This window comes from Cyprinodon tularosa, unplaced genomic scaffold (assembly GCF_016077235.1).
Source record: "Cyprinodon tularosa strain WSP-4 unplaced genomic scaffold, ASM1607723v1 ctg10, whole genome shotgun sequence".
NCBI classification, from domain to species: domain Eukaryota; kingdom Metazoa; phylum Chordata; class Actinopteri; order Cyprinodontiformes; family Cyprinodontidae; genus Cyprinodon; species Cyprinodon tularosa.
Genome location: NW_024037782.1, coordinates 1,762,017 through 1,789,322, shown reverse-complemented (window position 1 = coordinate 1,789,322; position 27,306 = coordinate 1,762,017). Strand labels below are relative to the sequence as shown.

At 36.3% G+C, this 27,306-nt stretch overlaps 1 protein-coding gene across 19 annotated transcripts in view; it reads right to left on the bottom strand.

Moving 5' to 3' along the window:
• LOC119791787 (R3H domain-containing protein 2) overlaps positions 1-27,306 on the bottom strand; it is a 60,909-nt gene that overhangs the window by 7,792 nt on the left and 25,811 nt on the right. For 3 of the 19 annotated variants that reach the window (XM_038298134.1, XM_038298668.1, XM_038298213.1), the window contains exons 2-20: positions 25,616-25,765; positions 24,227-24,385; positions 23,885-24,105; positions 22,968-23,012; positions 22,321-22,407; positions 22,071-22,191; positions 19,359-19,437; positions 19,081-19,140; positions 18,289-18,429; positions 17,047-17,155; positions 16,082-16,177; positions 13,963-14,012; positions 13,318-13,371; positions 8,562-8,797; positions 6,977-7,185; positions 6,408-6,506; positions 5,328-5,621; positions 2,304-2,439; positions 617-774 (exon numbers count right to left, since the gene is read on the bottom strand). In XM_038298134.1, the coding sequence (XP_038154062.1) occupies positions 617-774; positions 2,304-2,439; positions 5,328-5,621; positions 6,408-6,506; positions 6,977-7,185; positions 8,562-8,797; positions 13,318-13,371; positions 13,963-14,012; positions 16,082-16,177; positions 17,047-17,155; positions 18,289-18,429; positions 19,081-19,140; positions 19,359-19,437; positions 22,071-22,191; positions 22,321-22,407; positions 22,968-23,012; positions 23,885-24,043 (2,133 nt within the window). In that variant the 5' untranslated portion in view covers positions 24,044-24,105; positions 24,227-24,385; positions 25,616-25,765. Of the gene's footprint in view, positions 1-616; positions 775-2,303; positions 2,440-5,327; positions 5,622-6,407; positions 6,507-6,976; positions 7,186-8,561; positions 8,798-13,317; positions 13,372-13,962; positions 14,013-16,081; positions 16,178-17,046; positions 17,156-18,288; positions 18,430-19,080; positions 19,141-19,358; positions 19,438-22,070; positions 22,192-22,320; positions 22,408-22,967; positions 23,013-23,884; positions 24,106-24,182; positions 24,386-25,615; positions 25,766-27,306 lie in introns of all 19 variants that reach the window. The other 16 variants (XM_038298295.1, XM_038298523.1, XM_038298980.1 and 13 more) reach the window with 16 other exon arrangements.

Sequence of the window (27,306 nt, the reverse complement as noted above, 5' to 3'; positions counted from 1 at the left end):
TTTTTTTTGACCACATTTCTATGGTTGCTTTATCATTAGTGACATAGGTAGCTTAAAGGGATAGTTCGGTATTTTTGACATGAATCTGTATGGCATCCCCATCACCAGCGGCATGCAATCACACTGACTTACCCCTGGCAGCGTCCTGTGAGCAGAGTTATCGTCCAGTTTTGGTCAAGCCAAAAGTAGTCCGGCAGGTTTTTAGGAACAGCGAAATAAAACTTTTCTCTTCCCAAAACATTATGTGTTCAAAAGAGTGATATTTTCGCATCCCAAAAACATTGTAGTGGAAAAAGTCACACGTCGTTATCAATTGGTCCTATTTTCTCTCTGTTCGTATCAGTGCGCGCCGTCATTCAGACAGCGAGCCCAACAACAGCCATGTCTCCCTCCGCGGCGGGAGGGAGAACACATAATGTTTTGGGAAGAGAAAAGTTTTATTTCGCTGTTCCTAAAAACCTGCCGGACTACTTTTGGCTTGACCAAAACTGGACGATAACTCTGCTCACAGGACGCTGCCAGGGGTAAGTGAGTGTGATTGCATGCCGCTGGTGATGGGGATGCCATACAGATTCATGTCAAAAATACCGAACTATCCCTTTAAGACAGCACAAACCTGATATGATGGCATCTGTGGGTACTGAACCATTATGCTTTGCATCTGGGCTCCAATACCCGTCCTTTGAGAATTAAGCAGACCAGGATTTGGAGACTGCTGCACTCCCATCATGTTTTGATAGCTTGGTTGCTGGCTTGGCATCATGGTCTGAAGACCTGATTATAACACAAAAGAGAAGAAAAACAAATGATTTAGAAATATTTTTTGTATTTTAAAAGGGGGTATTTTTAGAGAAGCAGAATCATTTGTTCCAAAATAACTCAAAGTAATTGATTTTCATTGGACCAACCATGTTTTAAATTAATTCTAAAAAGTTAAACCCTAAGTTTTATCAAATCTATGCGTGTTTGCAATCAAAACCCAAAGAAGAGCTACAGTTTTTTTTGCAAGTTCTTGCTGACCTCAGTGCCCATTAGTATTGGCAGAGTTCCCTTTTAACTCAAAGTCCATTCTAGCTGTCTACATAGTTTATTTCTCCTAAATCTTATCTGTTAAAACCGCCTACCTTAGAAATCCATGGATCAAATAGTTAAATGCTAATGCTAGCAATATTTTTCTTAAAATATACAGTTTGTGTATCGATCTGTGCCAGGTTGACCTGGCTGAATAATGCAGGGAAAAGATTGTTCAAACTAGACCTTTTATCTGGTTGACTCAGTAGGTCTGAGTCAGCATTAGCAAATGATAAGTGAAAGAAGAGGAGTCCATTTTATTTCTATTTGGGTCTCAAGTACATGATTTATAAAATAAGGTTTAACTAAAGCTTATCATTTTTATGAATAAATCATAGGATCACATCTTAGTAACAGAAAAGTAACTAAACTCTCTGTACTGTAGAGGAAAGACGAGTAAAAGTACATTTATATAAATTTATATTTAGTCCCTCATTGGGACAAAATGTCCCTCCTTTCCCCAAAACGGGTTCAATGGGAACAGGTCTAGATTAATAATGAGTAAAACTAGACCTAGAGTGATACACATTGTCAGTCTTTTCTATGACTTTATCAAGCAAAAATTGAATAAATGTGTTGCCATCTGCTTCAGAGTGCACATTTATAGGTACAACTGATTAGACCCCCTGTAGAGACACGAGGGCCCAATAACCTCATTTGCAATGATCGAATCAGGAGTCCATGAAGAAACAACTTCTGATACCTGTGGTGCTTAGCTAGTGAAGTTATAGAACAAATTTCATATGTATAATAACTGGAACTTCACTAGAAATATGTTTCCAGGCAAATTACAGAGGCTGAATGTGTCATATCAGATATATTATTTGAAATGATAAAGCTATGCATGCTTCCCCTAAGAACACTGCAGTAGCTTTCTCAGCCATGTTACTCCACTTTGAAACAGCCTATTAAGTCATAAACTCCAGCTGTGATGAGAGATCTTTCACTGTCAGGAAAAGGGGGAATAGAGAAGAAGAAATTTAGAGACTGCAGCATCTAGAACGTCTTGGCAAGCTTTAACACTGATGAAATGTAGCGTAGTATTCTATTGCCTTTGAAGCTAAATAAGTTTTATGTCTATGAATGGCTTTTATTTAAGTAACTTTGGTAAAGTGTGACATTATTTCTGCCAACGCCTATTCTTAAATGGCTCTAATTAGTATATTGTACAAAAGGCTGATTGGGGATTGACTGATAGCTGATAACAGCGAGGTTCATCAGAATGTACTGACCTGACTGCTGACTGGGCGGAGGCATGGGTTGTGTGCGTTGGGGTTGGTAAGACACCTGGTGGGATATCGGTTGGGACACACGGTACTGCTGCCCTGAATTTGGATACTGACCAGCAGGGTAATAGGATACCTGTATCTAAAGGAGGAAATTACGGTGGCTGAGAAGTGCAAAACACATTTACAATTCAAAAACACATTAACAAATAAAAAACAAAATAACATTTGAAGAAACAAAATTATATTTTGTGAAACAAATGTATTTTTGAAAAAAAAGTTTAAATTTTAAAAAACAAATTTACATTTTAGCAAACAAATTTACATTAACAAATAAACAAAATAACATTTGAAGAAACAAAATTATATTTTATGAAACAAATGTATTTTTGAAAAAAAAGTTTAAATTTTTAAAAACACATTTACAATTCAAAAACACATTAACAAATTAAAAACAAAATAACATTTGAAGAAACAAAATTATATTTTATGAAACAATTTATTTTTGAAAAAAAAAGTTGAAATTTTTAAAAACACATTTACATTTAAGGGAACAAATTCACATTTTAAATAAGTTAGATTTTAGGTGAGAGAAAGTTTCATTTTAGAGAAAAAAAATACATTATAGGGAAACAGAGTACCTATGGGTTTGCTCTGCCGGCAGCGGCCACCATCGGCCTCTCCGATGGCAAGCTCTGCCGGCAGCGGCCACCATCGGCCTCTCCGATGGCAGGCTCTGCCGGCAGCGGCCACCATCGGCCTCTCCGATGGCAAGCTCTGCCGGCAGCGGCCACCATCGGCCTCTCCGATGGCAGGCTCTGCCGGCAGCGGCCACCATCGGCCTCTCCGATGGCAGGCTCTGCCGGCAGCGGCCACCATCGGCCTCTCCGATGGCAAGCTCTGCCGGCAGCGGCCACCATCGGCCTCTCCGATGGCAGGCTCTGCCGGCAGCGGCCACCATCGGCCACTCCGATGGCCGGCTCTGCCGCAGCCACTGCCACGAATTGAGCTCGGCCCTGCTGCTTGGTCCTGCCACCTTGTACCGTGTCCCGTAAAAGTTCCAGAGACCGTCCGCACGAAGAACAAAATGGTGTGAATTGGCTGAAAACATTGTTCGGTTAGCATAAACTTAAGAAAAACAGCTTCAGTGCAATTCTTTCCATCTAAAATCGCCGCTGACTTTTCACGTGAAGCAGGAGGACTACAGATTGAGCTGTTTGTACTACAAGTCAGGGTAATCGTGACGTCAAATCCGGCCACTGGGACATTCCCTTTCCGTGTAGCCGTCTTTTGTTAATTTGTTTTTGGCTATGTAAATGTGTTTTGCCACTTGCAGTTTTGTCTTCGCACTTGTACAAGTGTTTCCGAACGGTCAATTTTTTTTTAGATGTAAATTTGTTTCCCTATAATGTATTTTTTTTTCTCTAAAATGAAACTTTCTCTCACCTAAAATCTAACTTATTTAAAATGTGAATTTGTTTCCTAAAATGTAAATGTGTTTTTAAAAATTTAAACTTTTTTTTTCAAAAATACATTTGTTTCATAAAATATAATTTTGTTTCTTCAAATGTTATTTTGTTTATTTGTTCATGTAAATTTGTTTGCTAAAATGTAAATGTGTTTTTAAAAATGTAAACTTTTTTTTCAAAAATACATTTGTTTCATAAAATATAATTTTGTTTCTTCAAATGTTATTTTGTTTTTTATTTGTTAATGTGTTTTTGAATTGTAAATGTGTTTTGCACTTCTCAGCCACCGTAGGAAATACATAAAAAAATAAACACAGGGTGGAGGCATAAATCTGAGTGAAGAAAACATGAAACCTCACACAAGAAAAGAAAATGTCCTAAACCATAACAAAAACCTACAAGTTGTACAAATATTATTTACATATTATTAGGATTTTTAAATTTTACTTGAGATAACTTGAATCAAAGAGATGAGCAAGCACTGTTGTGAAAACCACCATTAATATTAAAACTCTCATTAAATCTCCCATATTAGATTTTGGCCACAGAGGAGCCGACAGAAATTAGCTGGGAGATGTATCCCCCTTTGAAGTTGCCATGGCAAAATAACTAATTGTTGCTTGCTACACTCTGCAAAAGCAGAGGGACAAGAGCACAACAACTCAAACAAGGTCCTTTAAAACAAACTAGCGTTAAACTTACAACGCTTCTCAGAAATAAAGCTATCAAACATATAAAATGAGAGAACAATATTGAGTTGTAAGTAGAAGTCTGAATCAGTTATTTAAATTAGGTTGCATGTTTTTAAATATGATGACAATTAAAACTTACAATAACTAATAAATCAACATGTCCAGCAGTTTAAAGGTTTTCAAACATTCATGTGAATTTATCGTTCTAATGATAAATAAAAATTCTTATTTTGATAAGGAATCTACGTTTATCAATGTCAACAATGCGATGAAAGCCCACCACTAACCACGACATACGGGAGATATGGGATGTGAAACATTAAGGACAGTCAAAAGGAATAACATAGAGAAGAAACATAGCAATAACTAATTACTGTAAAAAAAATAAAAATAAAAAATAGCATCTACTATTATAAACTGATCCCCACCTATAAACTATACAAACTGCAGTCTTGTATATATATCCAAATCCAAATCCATACTGCAAATCACACTGATGGGATTTCTTCAGTAATAAACTGTAACTATTAAAACTATCCAACCTGCAGCTGTGGAGAAACTGTATTTACTTGAGGGAATATTATGTTATCTGTCCATGTTTTGTTTTTCTTCTTCTCTTTATCTGTAATGAAGACTATTTACATTACCAATGGTCTTTTACATCAAACTACTTATGAACGGACTATGAACAAACTATTGAACGGATTTTCAACACATAGTTGAAGACATATTATTCTTAATTACGAATTATTTTAAAATACTGGTGTTAGGAGCTACACTCAATTAGACAATCTTCTGCTGGGTTAAAAAGACAGATCAGTTTGGATGTGTGCGACTACGTTAAAAAAAGTCTGTTAAAAGCAACATACCTGTTGAGGTGGAGGGGGCTGGATGTAGCCTTGTGGAGGTGGTGGAGCCTGTATGACAGGCTGGGATGGCGGTGGTGGTGGAGGTGGAGGATGAGCATGTCCAGTAGGGGGCTGGTAACCAGATGGAGGCAGCAAAGGCTGGCCTGTTGTAGCCATGATGTAGCTAGGCTGATGTTGGGGATGCTGCGATAGCACGGTGGGTGGGGGCGGGTACATGGTGGGAGGCTCAGGGTTCTCACTGGAGCCCTGTCGACTCAGTGTCATCTGTGTGAACTGCGTTGTTAGCTCATCTCCCTGTGTAGAATGAGAATGATTGGAATAGTGGGTTTCAATTTATGACAATTACTATTTAAGAAAAACATTAAAAACTGACATGAAAATAAGACTATGATAATAAGACCTAACAAAAATTGGAACTAAATGAAATTGATGTCAAAAGAACATGATTTTATGGAAACCTACTTTTTAGAAAATACTCAAATAACTAGTGTTTAAACAAGAGTTATTTCTGTATAAAACCAAAATAAGTTACCGAAAAGTTTGCCTAATGTGGGTGATTGACATAATTCATTGTATTTTGCCATAAGTAAAAACCTGACTGGTATTATAAGCTTTAGGCATGAGCAGTTATTCTCACTGCAAGTTTGAGACAATAACCATTAAAATAATTCTATGTGGAACCGAGTTTCAGAATAAATAATGTAAGGTCATGTTAGGACACCCTAAGTCTCAACACTTCACTGTCATTTGCAGGGAGAATGCTCAGCTGAGCTTTTCTCCACAGATCAAAAAAAAACAAAAACAAGAATCAATAAACTTTGTTCCAGACAGAAGCATTGCTTTTTTTTTTTTATAAGCCTTTTTCAGATATATTTTCCTTTTGTTAGAAAGTCTTCTTCCTTTAAGAAAAACTGACTTCGACTTGTCAAAGTTGTAGTGTGGAAAGAGAGCTTTTTTTTTTTTTACTGCGGTTAAAAATAACCATCCAATGTTAGTAAAAGCAAATAAAAAAAGCAGAACATGAGTTTTTAGTAGGACATCCTTTAATGTTTGAAATGAAGTTATTAGAGGCATCAGTACCATTGTGTACTGCTGGGGAGGAGAAACTGGCAGGAGAACCTGGGGGCAGGAAGGACTGGAGTAGGAGACAGGCTGAGAGGGCTGCAGAGACGCCACCGGCTAAACGCACCAGAGAAAGACAGAGGGAGGGCAAGTATAGAAGCAGAGCATATAGAAAGGCAAAGATAGAGGGAGCAGAGACAGATGTAAAGAAAGGAAGGAAAAGAAATAATTATGACGACAGGAAAATGAGGGTTAGACCACAATGGTAAAGTTTTAATGATTAGAAATGAGAGAAATGGAAACTAAAATCATTTTTATTATGCAATATAACCCGCACATAAAATGACTGTTTAAAATACAGAGGGAAAGAAGAAATCAAAGAAAATGTCTGTGGTTGTGTATTGTTAAATTCACCATTAAACTGCATTTGATCAAACTTCAGTATATGCTATCAGGATTACCTATTTTGTTTCTCTCCAATTATACAGTACAGACATTTGGGTTGTAAATGATACCAAGATAAGCTCCAACCACTTCATATTAATTCTATTTCTTCTTTGTTTTTAAATTCTATCAAGGTGATTTACCTGAGCAATCATGTGGTTCCCCATGGGGTGCTGCTGTGGGGTAGGTAGCAGAGCAGTCTGTGGGGGAGCCGGGCCCTGTGGCTGCTGTGGCGGCTGAGATGGGCAGGGTAGGAGGCTACGGCTGGACTGGGACACTGAGGGTGGGGGACAAACATCAGGACTGACTAAGGGCAAGCCTAGTAAGGAACAGGAAGACAAAAACAAGAAATCTACAGCATTTTATTTTCCAAATAATGACCATCAATACATTTACAAAAAGAGTATGATTTCACAAAAATGACAACTTTCAATGTCCTAACTTATACACAACAACCTGCAGGCAATCAAATATGTTTGATTAATTTCTAAGAGAAAATAAAACTAGTTTTCCATTCTTAACTCTTCTGTATCCTTTTCAGGAAATTGTTATTAAAATTGTTACCAAAAATGGAAGAGTACAAGATCAAACTAGATAAAAAAAAATCCCTCCCATCTGGCATTAGCTGTTCTGAAAGATGAGATATTTTAAAAGCTTTACATGCAAAACACATAATGCAGAAAAGACCAATGTAATCAACCAATCAAACCATTAAAAGTTCAAATGACTGCTATGATAGATCTGAAATACATTAAATCAATCTCACTATGTCATTATGGTTTAGATTCAGCAGATCCAGAAATTTGGACAGCGTTTTATTTAACAAAACATTCGATGAGCTTACCATACGATAGCCTATTCTTAAAAAAGGGTGACCACTACAGTAGATGTTGCATATTGCAGTTTATAGAATGTGTTTTGTCATTAACTTGAAAACATCCAGGTAATAAATAGTGCTTGAATGGAGTGCACTCAGACTGGCGGATGGTCCTACAGTGTATCTAAGAATAGACAGCATTGAAAAAACAAAGCAGATAGAATAAGTCAGAAACAAACTGATTGTGGCCCGAATCAACTAGTCTAATTATTTCAATTAAATTGATAGATATAAAGAAATTCTATTTAGTTGAAAAGTCATATGCAAATCATACCTAGAGGACTAGTACATGCGGGACCCAAATAATATTTTTTAATGGAGCAAATAATTTATTACTTTCCTAAGACAGTTGATAAAAAAAAAACACTTTTATAAAAATTTTAACTCCTAAAAAAAAAAACAGATTCAAACCTGGTCAGCTGCTTTTTGAAAGCTTTGCCAAGATTCGATAGTTTTCTACTTTAAGAAGTCTCCACAGTTACATTTGCCTATTTGGTTAAACCTAAAAGCGGAAGTTTGTTTTCATACAGTACTCACACCGTTAAGTTCTACCATCAAATATTGTTTTACTCAGAGCTCATACACTTAGACAGAAGATGTTGTTTATTCAATATTGAGGGTGTAGCAATCACTTCTCCATCGTAAAAACATACAAATAATTTTCAAGAAAAGGTTGCCATGCAGTCAGTCAGAGCAGATAGTGGCCTGCTTACTTTTGTATGTGGTATTTTGGCATCCTTACCTGCAGCTGTAACAATACAACTTTGTGATTTCTTTCTATATAAAAACTTAATTCAATCTATAGATGCCTTAACTGTAATGAGTTATAGGAGTTTAGCTTTAGTCCTTACCAGAGCGAGAGCCTTTGCCGCTTCCCTGTGATCCTTTGTTGCTGCCAAGGCTGTCCCCTCTGGTGAGGATGGAAATGCCAGAGAAGCTGCTGGCCTTAGTCACAGGTGGCCGGAGGGTTCGGTTAGAACTGTCCGAGTCCGTACTGCTCCAGGGTCGGGGATCCAGGCACTTCATATCGCTGTCTGTGCTGCTTTGACGGCTGCTTGATGCCCGGCTAGAGCTCTCGCGATTCCCTCTATAAAACAGTAACACAAGAGTGAAGATATTACAATGACCACAGTGAAATAGAGAGAATGGAGTAAACTTCTCAAGTGCAAGAAGTTAACAATAGACAGTCAGAAGGGAGTCACCATGTACAGAGGCACCTAAAATTATTCAACCCCTGCAACAAACTATTTTTTTTGTCCTAAATGCCAAAGCTTTTCAATGATAATAAGCTTGCTAGTATGTTACATTATCTTTCACAAGCCTAGGTGGACTCTTAAAAAGTGCTGGGATCACTTTTTGAAGGTCCAAAGATCCCAAAGTTTCAGTTTCCTTATAGACAGCAAAATATCCCAGGGTTTTCTGCTACTTTAATGAATCCATCTTGACTCCATACGCTGCACAGAAGGAGCAAAACATTTCCAGAGTCTAACTTGGCCAATTCTATATGCTATAATGTAAACATAGTCGTCTTCTCCTATACTACATCATTCCTCTTTCAGACATGCCATAATCCATAAGGATTAAAAAAAATAGGTTTAAGACACCCTACCACTGAACAGAAACCTTAAAATCCTGATGATGAGTTGTAAGTTGTAAGGAAATTTTAGCTTGATCTTTTGTTGTGCTTTTTGGTCAGCAGAGGTGCAAATGCTGCAGTTTAGGCACCAAGCCCTTTAGCATTTGGTGCACCAAACCGGAAACTTTGTGTTCTTCAACATGAAGCTGACATAGAGACTGTAATTTGAACTTTTAGGAAATATGTTTTCCTGCAACTTTTCAAAAAACATTTAGTGATGGGATATTGGGGGGTTAAGACTTCATAGTCATTTCAAGTAGAATTTAGAGCTCAGTTCTTATAAAATCCTTGTGATATTAGTCTGTGTAGTGACATTGTCTGTGTAGTGGCAATGCTAACATCTGGAAATGTCAGCATTTGGAAATAAAACACATTTTTAGGGGTTGAATAATATTACATGCTACTGTCAGTAGGTCAAAGGAGAGATGGGCTATATGTAACAAGGATTTTTTGCTAATTTAGAAGTTGAAACAAAGTGGAGGTAGACATAAAGAAGGGGCAGGTACAGTAGAGTAAGGTGGTTGGGAAGGATACACTTTAACAAGACTGAAAAAGAACATTCAACAAAAGATGCATAGTGGTTGGTTTTGTTTAACCAAAGTACGATAACAGGCAACGTACCAAAAGCAAATTGTTTTTAGTTTTCAAGTAAACAACCACACACACACACATTCCCACAAACAAACCCACACATGGGTAGAACATGCATGCAGTGGGGAAATATGTATAACATCAATTGGGTGTAAAGGAATATATGACAAGATGAGACAAGAGTTCCATGACTTTAACTGACAACACAGCAAAACCATGTAAGACTTTGGACACAGCTTATAGTAAAACTGATGAATAAACCACATCAAAAGGTGCTAAACATTTAAATACAATTAAAAAAACAAGTACAAAAAATAAATAAGCTGAATATCTTTTTAAGGAACACTAAATGTACAAACAATATGATATAAAAGAGCATCAACACTCAGATTCACACACACCATCCACAAGGTGAACACCAAGCATTTTAGCTCTATGCCAACTTTTTGTACTGTGCAGCTGTTACCTGCTCTAGAGCAGTGGTTCTCAACTTTTTTGAGTTGCGACCCCCAAATTTAACATGCACTGCCGTCCATGACTCCCGTTCCAATGCCTGATCAATATACTTATAGGTAACATTTACATAACCACACAAGCACTGAACTCACCTCAGCTATAAGTCTCTTTATCATCTTATTTTGAAACTAACTTGGATTCTTTGAAAACAAAGCAGTATCAATGTCACTACATCACATGATTTTGTGGTTGAAAAAAGTAAACCAAAAAAAAAAACGTTTTAAATGAAATAAAACGATAACAGTGTGCTAAAGTAAAAACACAAGAAAATATCCCATGTTTAATTTTAAATGTCTCTGTTTCTGAGAACTTGAAAAATAACTTCCAGGTTAAAAGCAGAGATGTTTTTCTGCAACTATTTAACATACTTTGTTTGAACAGAGCAGCTCTTTATTAGAAACGGCAGAGATCACTCAACCCTGAAGTGTCGCGATCTCTATGCGTTTATAATTTTAGCCCAGGAAACGTCTTTTCGCATAAATGTTTGGATGCAAATGGAAACAGCACATCAGTTTGAGCTTTTAATAGTACTGCATACTGTTGCTAATGACAACCAGAACTCATGCAGCACAGATGCAGAGAACTAGCAATCTATAATGTGCAATGAGAGAACAGATCCAGCAGGGTATTCTGCAGCTCTGATGGTGTGGTGGTGAAATAGAGGCATATCCTTACTGAAACTTTCAACAAGGCTCCGGAGGTGAGAGGCTATAATTCTTTTTATAGCTTAAATGGTTATGCCATACCTCTCCATAAAGACCTCAATCTCTGAGAACATTAACTATTTCCCCCATCCATTCACAGAGCCCACCGCTCCAGCTTTCTCTTAAATGCTGGGACGGTACTGGACAGGTTTGTTGCTGTCGTTTTGGTGAAGCCAAGTTACGGCCGATAGGAACTAGTTTTGAATAATATATTGCCTGTTTGAGACAAACTGCTCACCATCTTTCTAATATCTGGTCAGAAGCTACATTAATTTTACACATTTAGATTCTTCCAAAAGGATTTGGAGACCCCCAGAAATCATGTCACGAACCCAATTGGGGTTGGGATCCCAAGGTTGAGAATGTCTGCTCTAAAGCATTTTGTGTATTAAAAGTAACATTTCAGCAATTTCCAAATGAAAACAGTATTTTAGCTGCTAACACCCGTTATCTTAGTGTGAGTGGTGTCTATATAGGTGTCTATATATGTGCTCTGATAAAACTAACCTGATGCTGGTTATAAAACTCTACTGAACAGCAAGTAGGATTTAGTATGACTCATGAATAATTCAACAAGACTAATTAATGGAGGAACTAGTTTAAGGCCACCCTCTGCACATCATCTTAAGAAAGGGAAGGGTGGCTGCAGAGATGCTCTCTGAGCAGGCTGACACACACTTGTTTAACTCTGCAGGCAAAGATGACACCAGGTTTAGCAAGAAGAGAGAGCTGCTGATCACATGACACTTCATCTCGTCGAATTTGTCTAACCAGTCATCATTTCAAATAAAAACAAAGCATCAATGACAAAGATGCTGAATACAATTAGGATAGAAGAAAATGTTTAATCTGCGATACCGTCATCAGCTAATTTAGCAATCAAACAAAATTTAACTATGTTAACAGTCTATGAAACACCCAATTTGCTAAGAGGGCATCCCACTACGAGCAGTTATTAGTACAACACTGTACATAAGTATATGTATATTTGTCATTGAGGATGAAAATCCTTCTCTGTAAATGTGATCTATCAAGAATTGCTCTAATGGGACAGTTTTACCTTCACCTGGTAAATAAATCTCCAATTAAGCAACTATGCCATTGCTTATATTATTAATCAGTTATATTAAAAAAAGCAAAAAGATCAGTGGAATAATCCATTAGCAGAACAATCATAGTCACAGCCCTAAAATCTGATACTAGTAAACTGTTTTAGTCAGCATGGCAGCCATGGAAATTGTATATTGCATGTACCTTCTAGCTCATGTTGCCATAGGTTACCACTGTGACCTTTAAAGAATCCTACATCAGGGTAGTAATTTATAGGTGTGTTATTAAACCTCAATTACACCCATGGGAAATCAATACAATGGATGAGATCAATATATTGGATGTGGATTAATAAAAGAAGAACATCTTAAAAGATTTTGTGGAGAAAAAACATATTCAGGTATTCTCAACAAATGATCACAATAGGAGTGAGACAAAAGACAATATCTTACACTGTAAGAACCTGATTTTCCCCCTAACGGTTGATTACAATTTATGTCTTAACTTAACCTTAGGAATGGAGCAAGAGACAATGGGCTGATTAAAGCCACTATGCTACATGATGCTGCTATGAAGTAACAAACCCTAACCCAAACAGAAAAAGAACATCTAAAAAGCATTCCCCTATTTGTCAATATTCAATTTAACTAAAAATATTAATTCATTAGTGAGATTAGTCCACCTAAAAAAACAAAACAAAAACACATTTACTTACGGAAGAAAAAAAACAATTTTTTTCTATTACATTAGAGGTTATTAATGAAACTTCTGAGTCACGATCAAATAAATGTGCAAATATATTCTCATACTTTTTTAGGTGAAATACAGAAAACTAAACAACTAAATCAACCACAAAACAAAAAGATCACTGTGGAATTGATGCAGAAGATATGTTCCATTATGATTGAAGGGTGGATGGGTGATTAGATCAACTTTCAGTGAAATTACAAAGCAGCCATGCATCCACGGTGCATTGTTAAAATAGCCATTTATCAGCCCGTTACGCCAAGCAAAGATAATAATCACCACACGTCACCAATGTCATCACCAAACCACTTTAAAAAAAAATGGGCATGGCAACACACTAGTGGGTCAGCAGCTCCCCAATACCTAAAGATCTGCCTCCTCTTTTGAGAGCTAGAGCAGTAGCCCTCAGTGGGAAATCTGTTGGGGTTAACATTAGAAGAAAACGCTCAGGTTACAGATCTGAATAGGACAAGGAAAGGGCCTGAATAAAAAGAAAGGTGGGAGGTAGAAGTAGGGACAGTTAAAAGGGATACAGAACAAAGGGGGTAGCGAAAAATGCGCACAAGGCAGAAATTTAACTCGAAAGAAGCCCATGCTGCTTCTATGTCTCCCTCTCAGCAAATTTCGCTCTCATCTAACAAGCTTAATGTAAAGTGTGTGCTGGGATGGACCCTGACTTCTGTGTGACTGAACTCTGTAGTAAAGACTGCAGAAAGTTCAGGATAAAACTGATAAAAACTGAAAACCATAAGAGTCATGATAAATTTAGGAATATGATCTCAGTATAAATTTGAAACTTATGGTATGATACAGGATACCATTAATGATTTGGATTTATATTGATTGTCATTACAAAAGAAATAAATATATGTACAATGTCTGAGTAGCGATGTCTTTGGATCCTTTCTACATAACTGAAACTTAAACAAGTACTATACATTATTAAAGAGGTGAAAACAATTGCTATAATAAACACACAAAGGTATCCAAAAGAAATCATCAATTTACCTGTTGTCATTGATGTATCCATTTTGAGACGACTGCAAAAAAAAGGACACCTGCACATTATGAAATGTATAATTCTATTAGTAACATATTCCCAACATCATTTTAGCTTGTTAACATTTCAAATCCTTCTACTAAATGGATGCAAGTACAGCTTAACATCTGGTCTTTTCAGATCTAAAGCTTCAAGCAACAAAAAACAAGATCCATTACCTTCCTAAACTGCTGCCTGGAATATGATCCTCCTCAATATAACTCATTAAGAATATCAAATATTTTAGGCAAGACATATAGGTGATAATAATAATGGTAATAATGCCAAAAAACAGACGTTGGTCCTGGTTTAGCTCTGCAATAGTTCTGTTGGAAAAACTTTCAGCTAAACCCTGCAGGAGCTTCCCCAAACCTCAAGTTCACTACCCCTTAAATTACAAATATAAATATTTGTAGGCACTGGATGATTTCAGCTGACTAGATTAAAGGTAAAACATTTTTTATATTTGCCATTAAAATAAGTTATATAAGTTTATCAAAAAAAAAGTCATCATAAATGATGATTAAAATAAGATTTTCAATGCTTAATTTTTCCTTTTAAAATATTTTAACATATGTTTCCAGTTTAATCAAACTAAAAGAATACTTTCTATCTTGTTATACCTGTGGGAATAATCTCTACTAAAATAACATCCTACAAACTGTATCACAGTTTATTTTATTCTGTCAATCTGAAAGTAAAGGATTCTACTTTCTGCAAGGATGTAATTATGGAATTATGAATGAAAGCAAATGCAGTGTACGGTCCTTACACTCATTGTCTAATTTTACTTTTAAGAAATAAAATGTTTACAGACTGAGGTTGAGGCATCTACAGCAGGTTTAATTGCTGGATGACTAAAAACCAGCAGCATAGAACTTGTTGCAAAGGTGAAATAAAGCGGAGTTTTAAAAGTTCACAAAAGTAGGCTTGGAAATTGATGGTCTACACAAACAAAAAACTATTTTGATTTGGCCGTTATTTACTAGGAAGTCCCTTACTAAAATATTGTTTTCAGGTAGACCAGTCCAAGCGACACCTCCTGGCAGCTGTCATCTATAGTATAATTTCTGTGCCACCGAACTAAGTGTGCAGTTACCACAGTGAAAACGATGTGCCGCGTTCAAAACTACAAACCCTCACTCAAAATCTGTCTGCTGACGCTCAACGCTGACTAAGTGGGCTGAACAACGCATCAGTGTGCACTTGACTTCATCTCTGCGCTCATTCAGCTCCAGTTTTTATTTTCCTGAGCAACGAGCCTAAACTACGTGTGATAAATGTTTTCGTCTTGTTGCCAGGATTTCTTTCTACCAGCTGTTATGAGCGGATGCAACACTTTCTTTGGTTTTGAACCAATAAATGCTTATATTATATTTTTATTATTTGACTGCAGATGTTTTGACATGGATCAGCATAAGAAGAGACATTCTTTGTCTTAAGTCTAACCAGGGATTAACGCAATAATAAAATGCTGAAAATAAGAAAACATTTTCCACATGTCATTTAGGTCAGCTGCTCAGAAAAATAAAAACTTCTCTAACTATATTAAAATATATATTAATAAAGTACATTTAAGTGTTAATTTAATTACATTCCAATGTTTTGTTTTTTCTTACATCCTCCAGCTTGGCTTTGTAATTCCTGCTGGTGTGCAGTATTTTGAGTATTTGCTTAGAATAAAAAAAGGGCTGTCTTTGATTGGTTGGCAGTGTGGTTTATTTATAAAAAGTGTAGAGATGAACCTGAGCGTGTAAAAAGTAGAGCGCATCGCAGATAGGTTTTGAGCGAGGGTGTGTTAGTTTAAAAGTTGCACATCATTTTACTGCACGCTCAGTTCAGTGGCACAAAAATAAAGCCAAACTATATTTTTCCATTAAGATCTATTACAAATATTTATCCATTATGTTCTCCCACCACAAATTCTTTAAAGTACTTTTTTTAGATTTGTAAACTAATAAAAAAAAAAAAAATCCTATCATCTGATGATGTTAAGTCTATATTTACAGCTTAGTAATAAGGCAGTTGAGAGCTACATACTCATCATCTTAACCAGTGAGTGTTGCAACGTCAACATTAAATACTTACTTCTCGGGCAAAGATCCTGTCTCGTACCCGCTGATATTCTTCCTCTCTCTCTTCAATAGATTTGCTACGCCTCCCGTCCTGCAGTGGCACACGGATCTAGAAATTGAAAGAAAAAAAAATCTAACATTCCAAAAAGCTAAATGCAGGGCTAAACTTTCCAATACTGCACATGTTAAAAAAAGAAAAACATCAAGAATGAATTGTGAATCAAAAGTAATAACTGAAATACATACAATAATGATTAAAAACAAACTCATACAAAAATATATTTCTCTTCAAGACAGCCAACAGTCCCAAAGCCATTTACCCTTACGTCAAGTAATGTATTTTTTTTTATTTTCAAAGCAAATTATAGATGCAGAAGTTGTTTCTTTCAAAGTTGAAAAAGTAAATAAAACATCCTCAGATTTCCAAACTTACCAGCAAGATCATTTTTAAAAACATAGAAGATGATGCAAGTGTGACTTGTAGAGAGGAGCAGGGTGAGCAAACCACAAAATCCTACTCAGATTTGCAAAAACTACTGTCATAAAAAATAACAGCTCTGATAAAGATTTAAGCCTTCTCCTTTGCATTACTGAAATTGTATCTATCCACCTTAAAAATAGATCTAATTCATACAAAGTCCTAAATTTTGGCAAGTTAGAGCTCAGATTATATATGTAAAAAGCTGTGTTGTTGTTTTTTTAATAGTCACACTAATAACAGTTTGCTGTACAACAATTTAATGATAATTTGACATTTTAGTACAACTGAAAAAGCAATCTGTCTGTGACCCTACATGTATGTTAAAGCAGCCATAACAGAATTTAAGTGAAAAAATAAATTAAAAAAGAACCTCTCTAAAGTTTACATTCAATGCAGGTCACTTTAGTGGCTCCATGGTTAATTACTAAAGCATGGAGATATTAAAGGGAGGACAAATGATTACGGTGCAATAGGTACAGAAATGCCAAACAGCATACCTGATTATCATCTTTGTCCATACTAGCATCATCTCTTTTAAGGATGAACTTCTTCTGGAAGTCCATGTTACGTTCATCCTTGATGTGTTCAGAAAACCGTTGTTCTGGGCTATAGAAGAAAATACCATTGAAATTATTCTTCAGAGGGTAAAAAAAAAAGCATATAACTACATAACAGAGAAGGCAAATAATAAGGAACATAACAGCTTAAAAATGTAAAAGGCTTTTGAAGGGAAAATATGAATGTGACTTTATACTGCATATCTACACACTTTGCTTGTTGACTCACTTTTGCAATCATATTTCTCAATAGCTATCTTTACATGCACATATTTTCAAGATTGGAGTAAAATGTTTCAGACTTAAAAAAATAAATAAATAAATAAACATGATTGTTCCATTAATAATAAGCATAAAATGGCCCACTGGACCAAAAAGGACTCATGTAAACATGCCGATCTGAATATTCTGATAACAGCCAGTCAAAAGAATGAGCTATTCAAGGTGGAAATTCAGCAGATTGACGCAGCGAGCACATGTGCATCAGGTCAGCTCGCCATTGTCAAAACTTTATCCTGATAAGTGTTTGCATTCATGCCAATTGGACTGTCAATCGGCATAAATCGCTCCTCTTTAGTCAGATTACACTTTCATTTTGATTTGAATCTTATCAGGATTTATCAATATTTTCCGTTCTGAACATCTGTTTGATTTGCTTTGTTAAAGAGCAACTGAGAAATAATCAATTGTTTGGGAGTTTAACTCTAAAACCCTTTTTCTTTGTATACAAGAAGTACGGTTGAGAATTTTTTTTTTCTAAAATAAAAGAATGCAGCAGATATTTTTAAAAGAAAAGGTCCTTGTTGATAAACAGTTGCAATTAATTGCCCTCTCATCTCCAAACTAACATGTCCATGGAGAATTGTTGCATATTGCTGCTTCCTCTATTGTACATATCCAGGTCAGAGTTTGAGTCCTTTGTTTTTTTTTTAGGTCGTAACTTAAGTTTTTTTTTCCCAATGTTCTTACATGAGCCTCAGTCAAGCGCCTTTCTTAACATAAACTTAAAGCATTTTATTCCCTGTGTATGGTGATTTGGATAACCAGCCATGTCATCTTCCATGTCACCTTTTTTAACTGAGCAGAAATGACTTAAGTTTATCCGTTGTTATATTCTTGCTAAAATTCTACATTTTAGACCAATTCATCTATAGATGAATAATACATTTTGAACACACTCACATGCGCGTGTTGCCCGTCTTATTGATTATGACGGCCTTTCCAGTCTGATCCACATTGTGATCCATGCCGAAATAGGCGGCCACACGGTGCAACAGCATTCGATGATACGAAGTCATCTGGGGAAACTTCTTGTACTGGTTACTGAAGGTGGACAAAGACGTAATAAAGGAATTAAACAAATCCTTAATAAGTACCCAACAATATTTCATTCATCAGCTCTTCTGTTAAGTATTTTTTGCAGAGTATTGGAAATGTATAAACAGAGGCAATAAGTCAGGTTTATAACTATAATTAGGGCAACACAGCATTAACAAAGCATATAAATGGTTAAACTGTTGATTGCTGATAACCATATAAGTAACAAATAACCTACATTTCTGTCTTTCACAATATCAGGTTCTTCCAATCAATCTCTGCAAGTTGCATTATCTCAGTCTTTAAAATTTATATCAAATGTGGGTTTAAAAAGACATAGAAAGACATTCAAACTGGCTAGAAATATTGTTGGCATGATAGTATGGTACCCAAAACAGTAGATTCTATGCAGCACATTCAAGTGTAATAATGCATATATTAATACTGTCATGAAATTAACTTTACTGAGTAGCTCTAAAGTAATACAGTTAATATTAGCACATAATGAGGATTCTGCAAATAATGGGTTAATCAAGTTTAAACTTACTCTTATGAAAACATCAAAATAGATTGAGGCATTGTTGTTGTTGTGTATTAATACAAATCTCAATATATTATGAATACATTTAAAAATTGTTTTATAATTGCCAGACTTACTTGTTGTCATTAATGAACTCCAGGATATCTTGTTCTAGTTTAAGCAGCATCATTCGATCCCTAGAAGGTCACAGGAAGAGACTGCGCTAAGTCCTTGATTTATAAAGTAGCAAACTTACCATCTTAGTTTGAGAAGTTATTCAAATAAAAACTAATTTCTATATCAGGACTATATATATATATTCACATGCATTTTAAATGTATTAACCTAATGATCAAAAGTCTACATGAGGACAAACTGAACAGAAACATGCAATAGTGTTTAGCAGTGATCATACCTGGGATTGTTTTTCAGTGTGTTGACCAAAAACTCATGTACATCAATGCCTGTGGAGTCGGTGTATTCCTGACTGGAATCTGCCACAGAGAAACAAATTTGAATGAATACCATTTCATAAAAAAAAAAAAAATCTAACAAAAACATTAAAAGAAAAACAGCCAGGTCCAGTGTGAAGCCTGAACCTATGGTTTATCCCATCTTCTCTAATGATATCCCAGGCTGCTGAAAAAGAAATAGCCATTTCATGTCTTAGTAAGTAGACTGATGCAGGCAGTGTATGGTGATTGCACATCTAAACACCCTCTAGAGGGCAACATTACTGCTACACTACCCTGATACACAGGTGAGCCATTTCATCTCTGCTTCCTTCAAAATAATGACCTGACTGAGTAATCCTGCAATAATTTTAGGTCTGATTTTACCATTATGGTTGTATTTTTGACTCTGCTTTAAAAATCCAACTTGGCACCAATCAGGAGAGAATCACTTATCAGACACTACAGGGCAGGTCTATAAAGGCCAACAACTTATCCTGGTGTTGTTAGACCATCCTTAAAAAATAGAAAGAGGTAGTTTTGTTACTGATCTGCCTAAAAAAATGTTAAACTACAAAAAAAATTTAACCATGAAGAAAATTGTGATTAGAAATTGAAAAATGTCCGTACTGCAACTTTAAATGTCCACTTTCCAGGTAATGTGAAAGACTGAAGCACATACACCTGCACAGACTGCAAACTCTTCTGCTGAACCCATATATGCAACTTTGTACTCAGTTCTGAAAGCAGTGATACAAACTTTGTTCTAAACCCAGTGTTGAACATGGTGGAATTGATCATATATAAACATTTAAGCCCAATGTTGGCCATTTAACCATTTTCTCAATATATCAAAAAATGTATAGTTATTGTAATGACAGCCTGCGCGATCTGTATACTGAATAAAAACAAAAAATAGTTGGTTCCATGGCTTTTTTGTTTTACGTCACTGTTTGGTCAACTACACTGAAGATTGAAGTGTACATAATGAGTATTCAAATGGAGCACACCAATGGATCTCTTCAGATTTGATGCCTAACCTCTTCATAGATAAGGGTAGTTATTAAACAGTAGAAAGAGACACAATAGCTGTGTCTTTTACTTTAGAGATATGCCTATTTCTTTTCCATGAGACGTCTAATGCACATCTTTGAGTGCGGTGCAGTGAGCAGCTTTGAGTAACAGCTTGAAGTTATAAGTAAAACAGAACTCTTCCTTTGGAGCAGTTTATAGCATAGGTCAGGAATCACCAATTAAAAATCAGTGGTGTCCGAGTAAAGAAAATCATCAACCAGTAAAGGTCCGGAGACATTTTTAATTATAATCTGTTACTTTAAACAGAATTTAACACTGAAATAGTAATTTATAGATGTTTGAAATCAGGTTGGGTCCGGATTAGCGAGCAGGTGGGTCTGGATACGGACCGCGGTCCGCTAGTCCATGACCTCTAGTATAGGGCAACAGTCCAACAGTGTCTGGGTAAAATTGTATTGCAATTAAGTAAACATCAAAACAGAACAAATGCATGAGGCTGTGGCAGGTTGCTCGTCTAAAGACATGATGCCCACGAAGTCAGGCAGAGTTGGCTCAATCAAGTTGTGGAGGATGAAACTAATTCTTTAACAGAACCATTAAGGAACAGGCTCTAGCACTGACAGCACTGGTCAAGCACTGGACATGCTTATATGAAAAAAGGATGCCAATTGAAATCCCTATTTTCTCTTTACATTTCTCCCCACACAGTCATGCTGCAGGCAATCTAAAGATGACCTTTACAAATGCTCTACAATGCAGCTTTTACACCATGTCGCATGAAAGTGCTATAATGTATTGCCCCACATGTGGTGGTATACTTTAGACAGATGTGGGTAATCCTATTTTTCATTAATTCAAAGGTGTGTTGGTACATAAATGTTTAACTGAGACCCGTTTCTAAATGCTGCAACCCAGGTCTGAAAGTAAAGCATCATTTGAAGAAGAGTTACCAATAGGGCTGGGTAAAAAAAAAAATCTATTTTGAATCGATTACTTTACATTTTTGCAAAATCGATGTCTAGGGAATGAGATCGATTCATTTTATAGTGACCGGCATGTCGTCCACATTCAGACAAGCAGGAAAGATGCACTCAAGAGTACTTCAAGCCAGACAGCTGCAAATATACCCAATAGGTTGACTGAAGACATTAACAAATGGGGGGGTGACTAGAAAACACCCTGTAGTTGTTACAGACAATGCTGCAAATATGGTTTGTGCGGTGGAGATAATGCAGCTCATGAATATCTGCTGTGTTTTGTCTGCTTGCTCGAGTGACGCTTCACTTTTTCCCTTTTCACAAACAAGTTTGCACTTTTGAGACAGTTTTGTTCACATCTCATGTTTCAACTGTCTGATTTACAAGTTTGCACTTTGTGTTTAATGTAACAGGAAAAAACCAAATACATGAGTATTTTGAAACACAGTTGAACCACTTTCATTATTGTAAAAACAGATCGAAACGAAATTAATCGATTTAGAACCATATTAATCAAAATCGAATCGATTCAGGACTTTTGGCGAAAATACCCAGCCCTAGTTACCAACGATATCTGATGAGACATCCACATTACAAAAGATCCTAAAAGCTAAGGGAATTACTGCATAATAATATTACACCCAGCGTACAGCTGCATCTTACCTCGTGACAGCATCTTTCGAGGAGTCTTGTCCTTCTCTTTTTCCTCGTTTTCATACTCGTCCTTTGAAGACTTTTCCTCCTCCTTGTCAGATGGGCAGCTGATGTGAAGCTGGATGATTTCCTATTGAAAACAAAAAAATGACCTATTTAGGTAATTATTACTTGTTATTATTGCAAAACAATTCAGAAGATCTGTAACCTGGGATGTTTAAGATTGTGAATTGGGTTTATGCTGAGAAAACAAATGTACCGATTCTGGGGGTCCATCGTTGGGGAACGGTCCAGACGACTCCTCGCATACTGCCAAACTCCGTACTAATTTCATTTTGGCATTAGACTGAAACAGATAGGAAGGTTGCACTTTTCTATGATTTTTGTATTTATGGAAATAACAATTTAATAAAAAAAAAAAAAAAAAAAACTTCAGTTTTTTTTGCCAATTAGTTTACAAGTAGACATAAGAAAAGTGAGTTATGAAACTTTGTACTCAAAACATTAACTGAACAGAAAAATATTCTACAATAAGATTCTGTCATTGCTAGGTCATATAAATTAACAGCACGTATTAAAACTGTTTGGATTCAATTTTAATTAATTGGAACCATCTAGTTTAAAGAAAACTCCCATAAAGGTCTTATCAGACGTATTACCTGGGTTATAGCTATGCATTAGTCACTGTAGAAATAGGTGTGCTCTGCCATTTCTCTTTATTTCTTGAAACCTTTCTTAGTTCGATCACTGGGTCAAAGTGCAAATCCAGAGACTCACTAAGTTCAATAACACATTTACTCTTTACCTTCTTATCAGCTTTAGGACTTAGTGAGTCAATGATCAAATCCAGACAATTGTAGAGGATTACTAAGTTAGAGGGTGGGAAAGATGTTCATATTCACTTACCTTGGCCCTTTTCCTACCATGGCTGTGGTTAGTAGCTCTCTTCTGCTATTAAAGCAAAAAAAAAAAAAAAAAAAAAGGAATGACATTTGGTGCTATTTAAATGTTCATAATAACTAATGAATTATAAGGAGCTATACAATTGTACAGTTTAAAATACATTCCTGTTGCTGCACCTACAAAAACTGTTAAACATTTAAATGTCATTCTAATGCATTTGAATGTTCTCAAGTCTTTAGATGCCACAACCGTGTTATCGATTATACATTATGCAACACTTTAAGTAAATTTGATAGCAAACATTGATTATAGTATATCAAATATTATTGTATAAAATTGTAAAATATATACAACAAATGAAAACACTGATTGGACATAAGCAGCATGAATCTTTTTGTTAAACCAATGCCTGTGTATTGTTAAACTGTGGAGCACCATAATGAGAGAGATTCCACCCCCACTGTTTAAGGTTGGTTCTTCAGTTTTCAAAAACCTACAATGCAGCAATTGAGTTTATTCCTTCCTACTATCATCGCAACCCCCCCTTACAGTGGAACAGAAGACCTCTCCTGTTCAGTCAGGCCAACAATTCCCTTTAACAACCTCCCTTTCACAGACATAGACAGGTATGGGATATTGCAGGCTCACAAAGAAGCCAAATGACCCCCATTCCAAAGGGACATACCTGTTTGTCCAGTTCAATATGCAAGTTTTCTAAGCCAAAACAAGGCTTTGTTTTTAGTCCACTTTATAAAGCATTGAACTCAATTAACTCTAATTTTAACATTTGGAATTGAAAAAGCTTCGCGGATAGGAAGCGAAACGTCTTCAAGCTTGGAAACAAAGTCCAGTGGATTTTTTATTTTTTTTATTACTTTTAATGACTGAGAATCTTCACTTGCAACTTCACTTTCTTCTACCTGTGCATCCTGTGAAGAGTTATCATCTGGCTCTGGGGCTTCTCCTGTCCCATCCTTGGTACCCTGTGGTTGAGGAGAGCTTTTTCCTCGACTGCAGGGCTCGATTTGTAGCCCACTCTCTCCCTCCGGCTGGATGTCCGTTGTCAGGCTCAGTGACATCTTCTTGGGGGAGGGGAGAGGGTGGGAGTGGGGAGGGGGTTAGGTGGAGGACCCAGAAGTGGCTGTAAAGTAAAAAAAAAAAAAATAATAATGACTTGACAGCATGCCTGTAGTTTTTCTTTTTTTTTTTAAACTGTACCTTAACACAAAGACAAGCTGGTACTCATCCTTGGAAGTAGCTACCTGTTAGAGGGACCAGGTCTATGCTGAACACTTTACAGTGAGTGTGGATAAGAACCACACAGGGGGAGATGAGGGGAATCCACTAAGGTAGTGTGCTAGGTTGTGCTGCTGCAGGGGGGAAAGCGCATTCCATAGCAGGTCTTGGCCTTTAGGTAAAGGCTGTCGGGAAACAAAAACAAAAAGTTAATGGACGATAGGAAAGGAACAGCAACTGAAGTTTTTAAATACATAATTCACTGAAAATCTGATGATTTATATTTTCAGGATACCAAGGAGGCAGTGGCAATATTACAGTGGTAGAAGTTTAAAAAAAAAAAAACTGCAAAAAGGCATCTAAAAGAACTTGTTTGTTGAACTTGTTGTCTTTTTACACCATCGCATCTTAAAACTTTTACTTTTTGCATACTTTGCATTTGCCACAGGCAAATAAGAAGAATTGTATTTGCCATTAGTACAATAGGCTTATTTTTTATATATTTACCTTGACTCCGATTTTATTAAATAAAAAAGGGGTTAAAGGGGAAACAATTGGGGATGATCAAAAATTAAGAACTTATGCTATCAGAATGTTGGAAACATTTCACCATGGCAAAACAGTTATATGGATATTTTATAGAATTTGTAGCTTTAAGAGTAATTTAATGTATGGTTTGCAAAACAAAGGGGATGATTGAGAATTTTGAGTTCATTTCTAAAAAATGATTTTTAATTCAAGCAAAACAAATCAGAGGAAAAAAAATGCTAACTTTCCACAGTTGACATAAATAACCTAATACTATATTTTAAATCAAAAATATTCTACAAACCTCAAGAGGATTTTTTTTTTCTTCCCACTAACAACTTTGACATTTCAGAAAGATGTTTGATGATAACCTGGCAGTAGCCAGATTGAAAAGTGTAGACATCTTTCCCATCTACAAATGCACAAAGTGCTTCACTTTGCTCCTTTTTTAAATGAGACATTATTGCTATTTTAACTAAAACCCAGTGATTTGCAGTGTTGAAAGGTGATTCCTCCAGTGTAGCAATGATTGTAATGCTCCGGTAAGGCCCTTCTGACTGTCGTCATTCCTAAATGTCCCACCCCAAAAACCACTGCTGGCATGTCATTGGTCCGACCCACTCGTGGTTACGAGACAGACGTATTAGCGGGAGTCTTTTAAGATGGATTTAATGTGAGACTGAAAACTCAGATCTCACCACAATGCAGCTTGCAGCACAAGGTTAGTTTAATGAGGGCCTGATTCAACAATCTATTAAAAAAGAAACAAAAACTACTAAAGTGTAATTTTCAGAAAAAAGGCACATATCTGCTGCTAAAGAAATCCAGTTGAACAATAACAATAATACATATATATATATATATTGAAAAAAGTTAAACATATTTACAGTAAATGGATGAACTGAAGAGGCAGCCAGTCAGAGAGTGAGGTGGGGGGACACCAATAGACCGGTCACCACCTTTAGAGGTCGTCTGGGGCCGCTTGTCTCTGCTTTGCAATTACTGCAGAAGCATGGTCTTGCCTACAGTCTGGAGCCCTGGGCACCATGAACAGAAAAGGAAGACACGAATGACGTCATGTTTCACACACTGCGTGACTCATCGCTGCTGCTGCTGCTGCTGCTGCTGCCATTTCTGGCAGGGAGGAGGACAGAGCAGCTGAGAGCTAAGTCACACTGGGAATGGGTTTTAAAACGAGCAGAAACATTCACTTTGACTTTAAAGCCTGAAAACATCTTTTTAGAAAATCTAAATCAATTTCAACCTGAGCTTCTGAACATCTCCTTGCTCTTCTACTATTCACAAAAAGTATTTGACATGAACTGGAGCAAAAAACTATGAAATTAGACGAGCATTAAACAGCTTATCCTAAGACCCTCATTACCATCATTTTATAGCTGTTTTTTTTTTTTTTTTTATTAATAGTAACGGCTACAAAATCCATAAACGTAATGAATAAATTTAGATTTTCTGTTTTTAACCCCCACCTATTGAGTCAAAAAACAAAAAATGCTACACAAATTAGCCCCGAACAAGATATATAATCTTTTTTAAGTCAGTAAATGCCAAGAATGGGTTTAAGAGCAAAAGTTATGAGTTATGTATGAAATTATGCAATACTAAATGTAAAAAACTTAAAGGAAGCAGATGTTTAGGCATATGTTTAATGAATATGATGGTATGAATAAACAAAGCATGGCAAAGTTACTTTTTTTTGCAACCCTACGCTCTTCTAGTAAGGGAACCGATGAGGTAGGGATTTTCAATGTGGGAAAGACCAAGGTGATGCAGCACCAAAGCGTCCTTATCAACAACATCAGCAGCAACACTAGATTATTGACAACGACAACCAAATTCTCCAATATCAGCAGCACAAGAAAAAAAAAAACAAAAAAAAAAAACCAGCCACTCTGTAATGTAGATCCGAGTCAATCATTCCAGAAATAGCCCTCTGTGTGTTCTGGGGAGAAAAGGGTTTCTAAACAACAAAGCAGTAACAATTATTCCTTTTGAATGTCAGTCGCAAATCTCATAGCTGAGCGATCTGCCCTGACTTAATAATGAAAGAGAGGAAGCAGAGGAAACTGTAGATCACAATCTTTAACAAGAGGCTTATGAATAAACCAGCTTCTCATACCAGTCCTCTTATGTTTACACAGCTCTGTCATCAACACTGCATGGCTTCATTCAACACACAGACTGGATGCAACCCACTGCGTTACCAAGGAGATGATAACGTCATTGCTAACTGCTGCCATTTGATTTGAGTGAGTAAAATAAGAATGAATGGAGGACCCATCAACACATGCAGTGATGGCTGTGTGCACTGACTATATAGTTAGTGCAAAGACAGACAGGATTGCAGCCACCAGCTAGCTAGGCTTTGTTCTGACAAATAATTTCTAATCAGTACAAATCATTTGATGACTGTCCCTTTCTGAAATATAAATGCATTTCAAGACACCTTTATAAATGCTTATTCAATTTTAAACAATTTGCACACAAAAAAACTGCTAAAATCTGGCTTTTGTTTAGTTGCAGTGAAAATTTGTTTAATCCTCATTCATTACAAATAAAA